The 15,046-nt window shown below is 44.1% G+C and overlaps 1 protein-coding gene across 2 annotated transcripts in view; it reads left to right on the top strand.

The window, feature by feature from the left end:
* LOC111874568 (neuroligin-2) overlaps nt 1–15,046 on the top strand; it is a 169,162-nt gene that overhangs the window by 56,352 nt on the left and 97,764 nt on the right. For both annotated transcript variants that reach the window (XM_023870174.2, XM_033755506.1), the window contains exon 3: nt 10,129–10,326. In XM_023870174.2, the coding sequence (XP_023725942.1) occupies nt 10,129–10,326 (198 nt within the window). The remainder of the gene's footprint in view (nt 1–10,128; nt 10,327–15,046) is intronic.

Genomic DNA, 15,046 nt, shown 5'->3' with positions numbered 1-15,046 from the left:
CCTTAAGGTTCATTACCGTGTTCACAAGAGCTTTCCACTGGTCCCTATCCTGAGCCAGATCTATTCAATCCATACCATCCCATCCTATCTCTCTAAGATCCATTCTAATATTGTCCACCCACCTACGCCTTGGTCTTCCCTGTGGTCTCTTTCCTTCCGGCTGTCCCACCAATATCCTATACGCATTCGTCGTCTCCCCCATTCGTGATACATGACCTACCCACCTCATCCTCCTTAACTTGATCATTCTAATTGTACTTGGAGAAGAGTACAAGTTACGAAGCTCCTCAGTATCCTGTTCTCAAACACCCTCAGTCTATGCTCCTCCCTTACTGTCAGAGACCAATACCTTTACACGCGTCTTAATATTATCATCCGATTTTAACGAGAGAAATTGCCGTGTACATATAGTTTATTTCCTTGTTTCAATTACATGTTGTTAAAACAATACCATTTTCAGGGGCAGTGTTACAACTCATGTCTGTATATATAAAGTAAAGGATTCATATGTCCGAGTCATAAATTTCTTACGAAGGTTAAAATAAATATGTTAGTTGTAATGCGTCCCTTGAATATGGTACACCCCCTGAAGGCGGTCTTGTGTGAAAGTGACATCAGTAGGAATTTTAATTATATTTAACGAATACAAGAAAATAAACTGCATGTCACTAGATGGTAATTTCCGTCTTGTACAAATGCAGATGACCGCCTCTGCCGTCTAGTGGTCACAGTTCATGCCTACAGATCCAGAGGTCCGGGTTCGATTCCTGCCACTACCAGATTTTCTGAGAAGTAGTGGGTCTGGAACGGGGTCCACTCAGCCTCCTGAGGATAACTAAAGAGCTATTTCAAGGTAATAACGGTTCCGGTCTAGAAAGCCGAGATTAACGGCCGTGGGGATCCGTTGCGCTGACCACGCGACACCCTCTGTCGCTACTGTTGGCACTGATTTCGACGATAGACGGCGGACTCAAGCCATGGAGTTTGTTTGTTTTACAAATGTAAATAGTACGAGTATATTGAGAGAATTAATTCTGTCATCCGTCCCTAGTGAATCTGTCATGTCCCATGCAATCCATACCTGGCCCTCTTTGATGTGATCACCCTAATTTTATTTGGTGAAGAGTACGAAACAAGATTCTTATGTAATTTTAATCTTCGACGTTCTACGTTCTAGTTAATTGTCATCGCTCTGTGAATGATTCTGAAGAGAATTGCTGAGAATTTAACACGCTGTTAACTTCTTCCCAAACGTAATTATGATATCTTAGATATACTGTTGTTTCCTGCCACACTTTCGAAGAATTTGTTGGCTGTTGTTACGCTTTCGTCATGATTTCAGTAGGTCATGTGTGTAAATCAAAAATTATCTTCCAGACATTTCGTGAGGATAGTCCCGAAATTTCCTACTTACCCTAGATCGTGGTTTTGGAACTTCTGGTCGCGACTTACTAGGAATAGTAAGCGTTAGGCATATTTGGAATACCATCAAGTCCACAAGCCTTTCGCAATTTTAATGTATTTGTTAATTTATGTACGAGTATGTCACAAGGTCGTACTTTCCCCAACGGAATGCCTTGTACAGATGCAAGTAGAGCTTGGACTGTAGTCTCTACCCGTCGCACGTAGCTTTTGTCACATAGGTCATGAGATATGAACTGGTTTTCTAAACAGTCCGCTATCACCTTGGCTTTCTCATCAGGGTCATATGTTGTTCTGAAGGTCCATGAACAGCGGTTGGTGCCTTTGGTCCATCCCTGTTCATAAGCGATTTCGCAATAGGCCACAGGGCTTGTAATGTGACCTCACAGTTCCCTATAGTTGTATCCACCGTTCCAGTGCCTTTCTACGTGTCATTCGTCTGATGGTTTTGGCGACCTAGTTGAGTGCCGTTTTACGTGCTGGATCCGGAGTTACTTGCCACAGTTTCCTTAACCTCCGCTTATGTTTCAGCAAACTTTCCAGACCGGGTATGTCCTTATTAGAGTCCGTCCTGGTGTCGAGCACCCATTTTGGACTTACGACCACATTTTTATTACTGTCAGACAGTTTCGGGTTTGTTGATGTGGAGCGCTCTCTCTGACGAGAGGACGGATCTGCCCTATACAATTGCTGATGGATCTCGCCAGCACAGTCATTCCCGGATCCGAGTTCCGTGGGACTCTGACCATATTTTACTGTCTCAGATTCGAGACTTCCCGCTCTGTCGCCTCCTACGAATCTCGGGGATGCGGTGGAGGTATTCGACCTCTCCTCCACATGCGACTGGAAGTATTTTGAGTTTTTGTGTTACGACCGATAGTCGGCCAGTCTGTAGGTAGATAGGCAGAGCGGTTCATACGCGTGCGACGCATTGTGTTGACGTGCAGGGAGACACTTTTGAAAATCTTATGTAAATCCAGTCGTCTTCCAGAGCACTACAATTTAAAGGAAACAGATTGATAGAAGGGTGTGATATGCAACCATTGGTATGTTTACAGAATGGGATGCTGCAAATAATGTAATTTTGTAACACAAAATCGAAGCGGCCTCCGTAGTCTAGAGGTAACGTTCCCACCTCATGACTCGTGGTACGCGGGTTCAAATACCCGGCGGAGGTCGTCGAATTTTTAAGGGCGGAAGAATTTAGGGAACAAGTCCTCCGGGAGGGACTTTAAGCCGAGGGTCCCGTGTCGTAGCTTTACGGCACGCAAAAGAACCTCATATCTCCAAAGGAGATCACTGAGCCAAATTCAAGGACGTTTCCCGCCCAACAGCAGTCTCCAAGGCCTCTGTGATAGATGGGGGAAGCATTATAGACACTGCTAAGCAAGTGGCCGAACTCGCTGGCTTGGTCGGGACTGATGGTACGCACCATTATCGGTAGGGTATAGAGACTGGTAGAATATCATAGAGGGAAGCACAGTGGACCAATACTGGTCTAAGCGCATGGGGAAACCCACCCTCTCCAATAACTAACTAACTAACTAACTAACACAAAATCGATGAAAAATGTTGCACAGTGCAAAATTAAGAAATCGGAAAAAGAATTTGGTTTTAGAATGCATCTTTCCTAAAAAAAACTATTTAAAAAGTGTCTGTATTGTATTTCTAATTTGTTTTGACTGAAATTCAAAGAAAAAAATTTTCACCAGTTTTCATATAACTGTATCTCTTTAATTATGAGTTGGATACCATTAGTATATTAACATTTTTTGTTCCAAATTACCTCAAGAATGCCCTTCCTAAGTGGGAGTAAAACTTCGTGAACCACTCTGTATAGATGCTTTCGGAAAATACACCTGCAGCTGGCGAAACATTTTAGGATATTTCTGTGCTGTATACCAACATTTTATTTCTTAATGTATGTGTAGAGAGGCTGTGAAGCTATTCAGGTTCCTGCTGTCACCGTACAGCCTGATAGGGACCTGCAACATTGTGCAAAACTGCACTTGTCGTACCTATACAGGAACATTTTATTTCTTAATGTATGTGTAGAGAGGCTGTAAAGCTATTTAGGTTCCTGCTGTCACCGTACAGTCTGATACGGACCTGCTACAGTGTGCAGGACTACATTTTTCGTGACATCACAGGACTATTTTGCACCTCATTGTAGATGCAGAGAAGTCTTACAGACATTTAACTCAGTAGCTGCATAATTTGATAGGGACCTCAAAGAAAATGCAGAAATGTGCCCTTCGCCGACTGTGAAGATGGGAGAGGGGAAACCTAAATTAATGTCTCTTTATAAGGGATCGCAGTATCACAGAATTTTGGGCCCCTGCCCTGAATTATAATCTGTCTCCTGTCAGACAGGCTATCGTGGCAGCCCGTGAGCTGCATTGACCATAGCTGATATCTGATACCGTTGCAACGCAGTTCACGTCGTGTTGCAACTGTTTGGGTACTGACATCATAATAAACGTTAACAACGCCACTGCATGTCCAGCGTAGGAGTTATCGTCAGGCATGCCTTTCATAAAATCATTATTCTAATACGCGGCAGTAATTTGTTTCCGATTAGTCGAGCTGCAGTAGCCCACAATTGACCTTTGTAGTGACTGCAACATAATTTGAAGGAACACGGACATGAGCTACATGGCTATAATTTAAAGCTGTTCCCAGCATGCAATGCGTCTGACGGCACAGCATATACAAGCTCTTCAGTTTCATTTAAGCCTACCTCAAATTGCACTTGTGTGAAAAATGAAATACCCAAATCCCCAGTAAAGTCTGTCCGTTAAGGCCCATGCTCTGGGAATACCGTATACGTAGTTACATATGTAATGTTTAAGACTGAGGACAGCAAGTCGACTTACCACCATAAACAGAAATATTTCACGAGGGGTCAGCACCGGAGGACATTGTCAAAGATGTACGAGTATGACTAAGAAAACTATCAAAATACGTAAATGGATAAACAATTAAAGGATGATTACGTATAACACAGAATTGCTAACGCTGTATTTCCAAACAGATGAGAAACCCTATCCATACAGAATGTCCCAGGAGGAAGGGTCATTATTCTGGGAGGTCATAATGCCGGTCATTCTAAGCAAAACGTGTGTGTGTGTACATGTGTCTTATTCCGAGCGGTTTCCGTGATAGAGCTGTCTCACTGTACAGACGAGCAACGCGCCATGTTCTCACGCGAGTTTGAAAGTGCGTTGATGTTGACGGGGGAATGTTCTAAAATGTATTACACTAGGTAAACTGTACCAACTTGTCACTTGAACAATAAATACCGGTATTAGAAACAGTACGTAATATCTCTTTCTTATCAACAATTTTGGAATTGTACAGTGAAATAGCTCTATCTCGGAAACCGTACGTATACATTCTTTTTTTTTTTGCTTAGAATGGCCGATCCTGTAACCTCCCAGAATATTGACCTTTCCTCCTGAGACATTCTGTACATGTAATGCTAAAAACTGTAATATATAGACTTAATGATAAATCTTCCTGTTATAACTGTCTGAACAGACAACACGCCTGAAGTCGGCCTAGGGGCAGAAGCATGTTGGCCAAGGGAAGTATTTATAGAGTAAAGGAAATGTTCTTTTCCACGGTGTTTTTGAAGTCATTGTCAATAGTTCAGCGGCAGTAATGACTTCTGTTAGAGTACTATCGAGAGTTTTCGTGAGTTATCATTTGTATGAGTGACTCTCGACGGGGTGTTGGATATTTGGATTTATTTAACTCTTCCATATCCCTGACTAGAAGTCATAACAGTCCCACCGAATTACACGCCCCAAATATCACTATAACCACGGTACGTATAAAGTCTTCTCAGTCTTCGCTAGTCGTTTCCTGGTAACGGCTTCTAACAGTTGATGTTACTCTGAATGACATCTCCCTTTCAAGTCTTCTAAGTCTTCACTTCGTCCCGCTTGTAACTATTCGTCACGGACCACTGTATAAGACACCGTTTCCAACAGTACCTCCACTGTTGCTGCGGGAACCTGTTTGTTTTTGATGGTTGCCTAGAAACGGCTCTGCACCCTACGTTGCCTCCGTCTTAAGGCTATTCGTCCCGAATTGCCTAGAGGCGTACTGTCATTTCTTCTTTTCCGGTCGGTGCGGCAAAGTTTCTGGGTGGCTGTGCTCTCTCTGTGCAGCTGTGAGCAGTCTGTTCTTTCGATTTGGCGGTGACCAGCTCCTCGACAATTTTTGGACACTCGTTCTTCGAATCCTGACAGAAGACCCGACTGTTCGCATCACGATCTCCAGCCTGAAGATCGTGTTGAGTGTTCTCCCGCTTCCCATATGTAATCGCACTTTCAGTCGGATTGCACCCGGCGTTTCTTCCCGAACGTCCGTCTTTCGAGGTTTCTCTTGCAACGTTGTCCATGGTCCGATTTTTCTGTGGTCTCTGTTGGGCCGTCGGTCCTGTAAGACGGAGTCCTACAAACCGTGCCACTCCTGCACGGCGGGTCATCGCTCTGCAGACAGCGGCCAGTTTCTTCCGGGACCCACCAACGCTCTGGAGCCGTTTCTGTAGCTGTTGGCGACGTCCTACGGTCCCCATACCGCTTCTTCAGTGCTCCTGACAGTTTTCACTGCAGCAACTTCTTCAGGGACTTCTTCATTATCCGCTACGGACTTCATTTCTCCTGGATTGGCCTCCATCTTCTCCAGACAGGCCTTCGTTTCTCGCCAGGACTTCATCTTTTGTAAGATGGCGGTTACTGTGGCTTTCATTTCCGCTTGGCCAGATTTTATTTCTTCTTTCATCTCTTCTCGGTTGCCATCGATCTGGGAGGCGGGGGACCCACCTGGGCTTTCATCTCCTCTCGTCCGTCTTGAATGGTTTTTATTTCAGACCCTATTTTGGCTTGGTTGTTACGTATCACGGCTTCGAGCCCACCTATTTCGGCTATTAGGCTTTCGAAATCCTCCATAACTATCCGTCTCCTGAGTTCAACTCTGACGGTACACAGTTCACAACTCAATTCAGTCCTACTTCTGACTCTAGTTATCACGTGTATGAGTGACTATGGATGGGGTTTTGGATTGGATATTGGATTTATTGAACACTATCACACAACTCATAATTCCACTTAATTATAGAGCCATCGCTGATCCCCACTCTTTACAAATCACTAGAGCACACATGCTGATGTCCTCAGTCTGTTACAGTCTCTACTAGTCGTTTCCTGGTAACGGCCTCTAACAGTGGCTGTCCCTCTGCTTCCGGGCTCAAGTGTTCTTAAATAGCGGCTCCCTTCCAACTGCTCTGAGCCTTCCCTTCGTCCCGCTTTTAACTCGGCACGGACCACCATAGAAAATATAATTTCCAACAGTACCTCCACTGCTGCGCGCGGACTGTTGCTGTGGGAACCTGTTTGTTTGCGATCGCGGATGAGGCTCAGTTTATCAGAGATGGCACACAAACTCACGTGACATAGCAGTGTGTCATTTTCATTGCCGAGTATTAGTTAACGTGTCGCGTGGAATATTAGACAATAACCTGTTTGGAACATATGTTATCAGGGGACATCAATCTGCTCAGTATTGCAGAATTTCTTGCTGGAAAATGAGTTGCTGCTGCATACACGTAGAAGATGTTAAGACCAAGACGAACGTAGCTGCGCTATGACGGAACATCTCATTTCGCCAGAGCGCTAACGGAATTTTTAAAGACCTTGAAGAAAATTGAAAGGAAGAGGTGAACCTGTGGCTTGGCCCTCTCGGTCACCCGACTTTAAACCCGCTAGATTTCTGTGTTGTAATAACCTTGAAATGTAATTGCTGTAAGCCTTTAAAATTTTGACGATAAAATTGAGTTCAAAATACGTTTTTTATTCAGTGCTACACTTGGGTATCATTTAACTCGTTACGATGTCGAAACTACATGTAATTTATTATTCATTATTTGCCCAAAATGACACTATAGGTGGAAGTACCTGTGCTTTTTGAAAACAGTAAAAAATTCCTGAAGGTGGCTGAATAGCCAAAACATGTAGGCCAAAAAGGATCGATTATTTGTCATATTTTCATGTTGTATTAGTAGGTTTTCACCAACTAGACCGATACAAAATTTCGTTAACTTTCGCCATGTCTTTCTTTTTTTGGGGGGGGGGGGCTTTTACGAAGCTTGAAGCATCTGTACCATGTAACAGGATGACTAAGCAATGAATTTGAAAGTATTTGGAAAGAAGCAGTCGTGATTGAGGCTCTATGCTACAAGCCGGAAGTCAGCGAGTTCGATTCCCGATCTCATTGAATTTTTCAACTGACTTAATCTGTTCAGCCGCACTGTGGCCTTAAGGGGGGCTCAACCTCTAACAGAAATGAGTACCAGGAATCTCCCTGTGGGTAAAGGGCGGCCGGCGCTTAAGACTGACAACCTCGCTGTCATCTGTGAGCCGAGTGTCTAGAAAATGTGGGAGCCTTGACGTCTCACAACCCTATGGGCCTCCACGGCCTGTTATAGGGATAGCTTTCATTTTCTATTCCAGTATTTTCTTACAAAAATTTAGGAAAACTACAAAGAAAAATACAGTTGACAATATTCCGGTCGAGATTCGAAACGAACACCACTCGAATTCAAATCTAGAATCTGCACGGTCTGTTCCATATGATTTGGGAGGTAATGGATGCTGAGTGGCATACGGACAAACGTATATTACCTTTCCATATGTCGCTACGTACGCTTGCGCAATGATGTAACAATCGACGATCACGTTATGAATTGTATAAGTTCTGTACCGCTTAGTGGCGTCCGATATTCTCCGTTCGTAGCAAGTACTAAGTGCTAGTGGGAAAACGGACATCTGACTGTAATTAGGGTGAAATGTAGGAAGGGAGATTGGTGCTGGAATAGACGCTACGTGATTATTATGCAGCCCACTCCCCTCCCCCGCCCTCCTCACGCCATCAAAGCTAACTATTGCTATCTCTGTAGCGGTCCGTACTCGACTGCTGCCCCCTGGCGTATGGGCAGACAGCAAGCGATGTCAGATCCTATCGCTTTGGTACAAACTGTCACAACACACCAATAAAAAAGGACAAAATTACTTTGTAGAATTAACTGAACCCATCATGGGAAACGTACGAATGTTTTGTGAAGGAACGACTTTTTGTTCTTTTGAAAATACCGTTTGGATGTGCTGTAAAATCATCCTGCATATGGACTTTCAGTTCAAGGCACCGACGAGCAATTACATCCCAGATACGTTACGGGATTGTATGAATTACATTATGTTGGTACAAATATTATGTTTCTGGAATTTATCCATCGAATTTTTTTTTTAAACACGACGTTTCGGAGACTGGATTTGTAAAATCATTTAGGTTCTTAAGAAGAATTGTATCTTCTACCGCTTCCCTCACACTGTTATTTTGCTTGGCGTACTCGACCCTGATAATGGAGGCAACATGTTCGTTCGAAAGTCTGTTGACTTTCAGCGAACTACAGTGTTATATCCAGAAGATAACCAACGCTGGGAGAACCTCAAACCCTTGCAATCACCGTACAGCCTGATAGGGACCTGCAACAGTGTGCAGAACTGCACTTCTCGTGACTGTACAGGAACATTTTATAGCTTGCTGTAGGTTCAGAGAAGTTGCAAAGGTATTTGGGTTCCTGCTGTCACCCTATAGTCTCACAGTGACTTGTTCGGAGCATCTCTGATTTGCACAGCACCAGGTTTGTGGTTTCGGCATAACTGGCAATGTATCTAAATCAATGGAACAGAATCTTTCTTGATAATCTGATAGCTACTCAGCTCGTTAATATGTGCACCAATTTGTATTGAAGTCCTCATGTTACCCTCCCATCGAAGTCTCCTCGATCTTCAGACTCAACAAATTAACAAGACAAGAAACCAGAGTGAAGCAAGTAGGAAGATGAGCATATCCCAGAAGATATAAGTCTTCATAACCATCGCCATGAGAACCTGACACGCTTCAAGATTAATAAAGTCACGTATTTTGAGGTGTGACTATAGACGGGGTATGGATTTTTTTCCCCCTTGGCACTACAGCCCCAGTGGGCCTAGGCCTTCCTCCATGAACTTCTCCGTTCACTTCGGTTTTTCTAGATCTTACACATTCGGTAGGACTCCTTGGGCGGGTGATCAGCTCGTCGCAAGGCCTCTACCTGTACACAAACACAAATACGCACACACACACAAACTAAACATCCATGGCCTGCGTGGGATTCGAACCCACGATCCCGGTCTCTAAGCGAGCGAAGACAGTACATGCCTTAGACCGCTCGGCTACCGTGACCGGCGGGGTATGGATTGGTGAATGGATTTATTTACTGCTTATACACACAACTCGGAACTACATGTAATTACAGCACTACCCCTATTCTCCAGGGGTGCTCGTTTTATAACCCCGTGGCAGACCCAGCCACCCCCAACAGTTCCTTTACTTTTGCTATGGACCGTTGCCTAGCATGAGATCGAATATCCTTGACGTGTTTACCAGCTGTTACCAAGCAACGGCTGTTGTCTCGTTTGTTTCGAGATCTTTTCCTAGCATCTGGTCTGTACGCCTATTTATTTATAGTATGAGGACTGAATGAACAGTTCTTTTGGACCTGTGTAATGAAAGACTAGAATTTCTTGTCTATCTGAGTGACTTTTAGCTTCTCTTGGTCATTGAGTTAGTCACTTATAATGGCTGTTGTTGGTGCAGGGTTCCTGAATGCCAACACAGACTCGTACCTGCGCTCCCCTGCGAACTACGGCCTCATGGACCAGATAGCCGCACTGCATTGGCTGCAAGAAAACATCGCTGTGTTCGGTGGAGACCCCACCAACGTCACCATTGTTGGACATGGCACCGGCGCCGCCTGCGTCAACTTCCTAATGACGTCGAGCGCCGTACCTGACGGTGAGTCAGTTCACTACTGTAGTACATAGCTATATCTGATTCACCTAAGAGCTGTGGCTGATTCACCTATAAGCTGTATCCAGTTCACCTAATAGCTTTATTTAATTCACCTAGGAGCTCTATCTGATTCATCTTTTTTTTTCCCTTGGCACTACAGCCCCAGTGGGCCTAGGCCTACCTCCATGAACCTCTCCGTTCACTTCGGTTTTTCTAGATCTTACACATTCGGTAGGACTCCTTGGGCGGGTGATCAGCTCGTCGCAAGGCCTCTACCTGTACACAGACACAGAAAAACGCGCGCACACAAACTAAACATCCATGCCCTGAGTGGGATTCGAACCCACGATCCCGGTTTCCAAGCGAACGAAGACAATACATGCCGATTTACCTAATAGCTGTACCTAATTCGCCTAAGAGCTCTATCTCAATCACCTAATAACTATATCTGCGACGTAGGACGAATCCTGAAAAGTTTTAGTATTTAGAATTCATCGACATATATGACGAATACAGATTTTATTCATTTTAGAATGAAGACATCATGGCATGCAGTACAATAGTTTAACGTGCATAAGGACACCTGAAGATGGCACATTAGTGCTGAAACATGTAGTGTGGAAGTGAAGAATAAGGTGAAAAAGTGTGTGCACTGTAAGACGGTCAGCATAAACCATGGACATATATCTGATTCACCTATAAGCCGTACCCAGTTCACCTAAGAGCTCAGTCTCATTCACCTATTAACTAAATCTGATTCACCTGAGAGCTCTATCTGATTTCGCCTGCATACGAATAAATAGGTTCAGAATAAGTAAATTCTGAAGGGCTCTGACGATAACGATTGAGTCCAGTGATTGTGGTTAGCTCTTTCTAAGGGACCCAACAGAGTAGGTGTCTCCCCATCACCTGAGGACAGAAAAACAATCGGTTTCTGAAACGCTGTGTTCTCAAGTTTTTAGAATAACTGATAATGGAGAAGTGCAAGGAAACTGTAATTGTGACTGTATGCAGAATGTGCAGCAATTCCTGCCTCCGTACGACTGAAGCTTCGGAATTGTGAATTTCCACTGAGACTCCTCTACGACGAAAATATTACAGCAATACTTGTAGCCTTCGCCAAGTATAATTAGAGTGATCAGGTCAATGCAGATGATATGGGCAGGGCATGTCGCACGAATGGGGTAGAAGAGGAATGCATATATGATATTGGTGGGAAAGGCAGAAGGAAAGAAGTCACTAGGAAGACCAGGACGTAGATGGGTGGATAATATTAAAATGGATCTTAAGAGATAGGATGCAATGATATGGACTGGATCGATCTGGCTCAGGATAGGGATCACTGGAGGGCTCTTGTGAACACTGTGATGAAGCTTTGCGTTCCATAAAACGCTGTGAAGTTCTTGAGTAGCTGCACAACTGGCGGCTTCTCAAGAAGGGCTCAGCTCCATGAAGTTAGTTAGCTACTAAACCTGTGAGTAAACAAATCAGAACTGGAAAATATAAATGCTGCAGCCTGCCTTTTACTTGGTTATGGCTAATGCCGATGGATTTTGAAATCTGATCGCTCTTGTTTTTAGTGTCAAGATTAACATCTCTGACGGAGGCTTACGGAACATGAGTAAACGCAGCTGTGAAGAATTGTTTCAGCTGAACTTAACATTAAACGTTCACACTTTTCTCTCTAATAGCCTCAACTGGCATCTGAAAATCCCTGACGCCCCCCCCCCCAAAGTTTGGGGATCACTGATGCAGTCCCGCTTTACTTGGCCACCCTAACAACAATGCATTAAGGATACGAAATGCGCATCTTCTTATTGTGTATTTTTGTCAGCTCTTGACAAATCCTCTCTCGTAAATGTGTTACAGTCAGCATATTTTGAGGCCGACTCATAGGTCAGGCGGTTCTACGCGGCGACCCGGGTTCGATAGCAAATCACGTCATTTGCGTGGTACTGGGAAAGGTTTTCTCCATTTATTTAGGTTCACCCTTCCAGTTCTCATTCCACCACCCGCTGCACACTCGTCATCTTCCTCGGCTGGTACAGTAGGTCCACTAGTGGCCGACGTACCTCTCCCACACGTCTCACCTCACTTCTCGAATTAAAAAGGAAATCTTATTCGTCTTCCCCGTTGAGGTCATTCGATTTTTCACTTTACCTAACTCTTCCAGCCTCACTACGGCCCTGGAGTCGACTCAGCCTCTAACAGAAATGAGTACGAGGAATATTCCTGGGGGTTGAAGTATGACCGGCGCGTAAGGTTGACATCTCACCGCCATCTGTGAGCTGATTGTCTAGAGAAAATATGGGAGTCTCGACGTCTCACAACCCTCCAGACCTCCACGGCATATTACACGGATAGCTTTATCTTCTTCTGCCTTCTGTTCTTTCCCTGTATATCAGTATTTCTTTCTGTCGACTCTACGAGTCGTGAAGACTATCGTAGCGCCAGAGCCCTGAGTTGGGCCCTTAACATGCGGTGTGTGTGTGGTCCGTATATACTCAGACTTACAAGCAGAGAGGTGAGTTCCATGTCCCCTGGGGGATGTACATCGCAGAGACGTCAGATATTCAGCTTTCGCGTCCTCGTTCCCTTACGTAATGCGACTCTGGGGTGAACTTTGCACCCGGGCTGTAAGGTGCCTGCGATCCCACATCTGCAGCCAGTACGTTATTTTTCAGACAGAAAGGACAGTCAGTTTTGTAAACATACTGTTTGTTCATTCGGTTAATGTATTGATTTTTATTATGAAATTTGGCTGTTTCAATTGAAAAAGACACAGCGTCATGTGGGGGCACGCGGTATTGTAGTTATTTTAAGCAGTATTCTAGAAGCCGGAAGGTCGCTGGTTCGATTCCCGATGCGATCGTTAGATTTTTCAATTTACCTAATCCTTACATCCGCACTGTGGCCCTGGGGTCGACTCAACCTCTGAGAAAAATGAGTACCAAGAATCTTGCTGGGCGTAAATGGCAACCTCACCTCCATCTGTGGGCCGATTGTCTAGAAAGTGTGTGGGCCTCGGCGCCTTGCAACCTTATGCTCCTCCACGGCCAGGTACAGGGATAACTTCACCTTTTTATATAGATTCATTAGTTTCGGAAGTTATCGTGAATGGCTGAATGACTAAAGATTCGGAAGGAGAAAGCCGTGGACCATTTTAAATTTCACAGAGATTCTCTTGGGTAAATTGAGGAAAATTAAGAAAACCCTCAGTTCCGATGACTTGTAATCTCCGCAGTACGTTTAAGAGGGAACTTCAGAATAAAATTCTGCAGTGTACGTGATACGTAAGTAGGCTCATATCAGCAAATGAAACTAAAAAAATGTATATCGCGTTTACTAAATGTCACCATCTTGCACCGTTGTCAGTTAATTTTATGTCATAACCTGTAAAAAGGTGTAGATTCTAAGTGGCCGATGGTGTATAACGCTCGGGACTGCTGGATTTTTGGACTTCGCCCATCATCCGGTCCAGTGATTGAGGTTAGCTTCGTCTCACGGACCCAGCAGAGTAGCTGCCTCCCTTCCTCTCTTGACGGAAACAGATCCACTTTCTGAAACATTTTTTTGTTTAGAATACTGGACGATGGTAAAAGTAAAGAAAATGGTTCAGAATAATTTTTTATGTGGTACCATGGAGATCGGTGGAGACATTTTCTTCTAGAGAAAACAAAAATTGAAGATACAGATCAGCAATAATAAAAAAAAAGCCGTATGTTCTGTTTCTGTTTACATTTTCTACGATACTTGAGAAGTATATCATAAATTTTGAACCTCAAAGTTATCAGTGCCGTTACGAAATTTATGCTTACGATAGCAAAGTATCTACAAGCAACACGTATTTATTTCAAAGTTAGTTAAGGACGCTGTCATATCGAGGCTATGTGGCGTCGAGAGTTGACACGTTGTACGGGGAAGTTATGTCTTAGGTCAGTATATCGTGTCTGTTCTGTGTGTTGACATAGTTTGCTGTGGATACGATATACAGAAATATCCCAGGAAGAAAGGTGAATATTCTGGGAGATTATAGTATCGGTCATTCTAAGCAAAAAAAAAAAAGTATATTGTACAGGTGCCCTATTCCGAACGGTTTCCGAGAAAGAGCTATTTCACTGTACAGTTCCAAAATAGTTGATAAGATAGAGATATTACGTACTGTTTCTAATACCGGTATTTATTGTTCAAGTGACAAAGTTGGTACAGTTTACGTTTTCGAAAATTCCGCCGTCAACATCACTGCACTTTGCAACTCGTGTGAGGACATAGCGTTCTGCTCGTCTGTACAGTGTATTGTTCAGTGAAATAGCTCTATCTCGGAAACCGTTGGGAATAAGGTACATGTACATATACACTTTTTGCTTAGAACAACAGATTTCTCTTTTAATTCCCATAGGGGGGGTGAGTCCAGTTGGGTCCACTCCGCAAGGCGGCCACTGATAGGCCTATTGTACCTGCCTCAGGTGATTATGATGATGGAGAATTTGGTGGATTGAAGAGTGGCAGGAGAAACCGAAGTACTCGGAGAAAACCTACCCCAGCGCCACTTTACCCACCACAAATCCCACTTGACCAGACCCGGGTTTGAACCCTGGCCGCCGCAGTGGGAAGCCAGCAACTAAGTAAGTGCTTGAGCTATGGCGTGGTCTTAGAATGACCGATACTATGACCTCCCAGAATATTTACCTGGGACACCGTGTGTAAAGGGGACGATTTACGA

Source organism: Cryptotermes secundus, unplaced genomic scaffold (assembly GCF_002891405.2).
Source record: "Cryptotermes secundus unplaced genomic scaffold, Csec_1.0 scaffold1009, whole genome shotgun sequence".
In the NCBI taxonomy this organism is placed as follows: Eukaryota; Metazoa; Arthropoda; class Insecta; order Blattodea; family Kalotermitidae; genus Cryptotermes; species Cryptotermes secundus.
The sequence above is the reverse complement of the archived record's forward strand: the minus strand, read 5'-3'. Positions and strand labels throughout refer to the sequence as shown.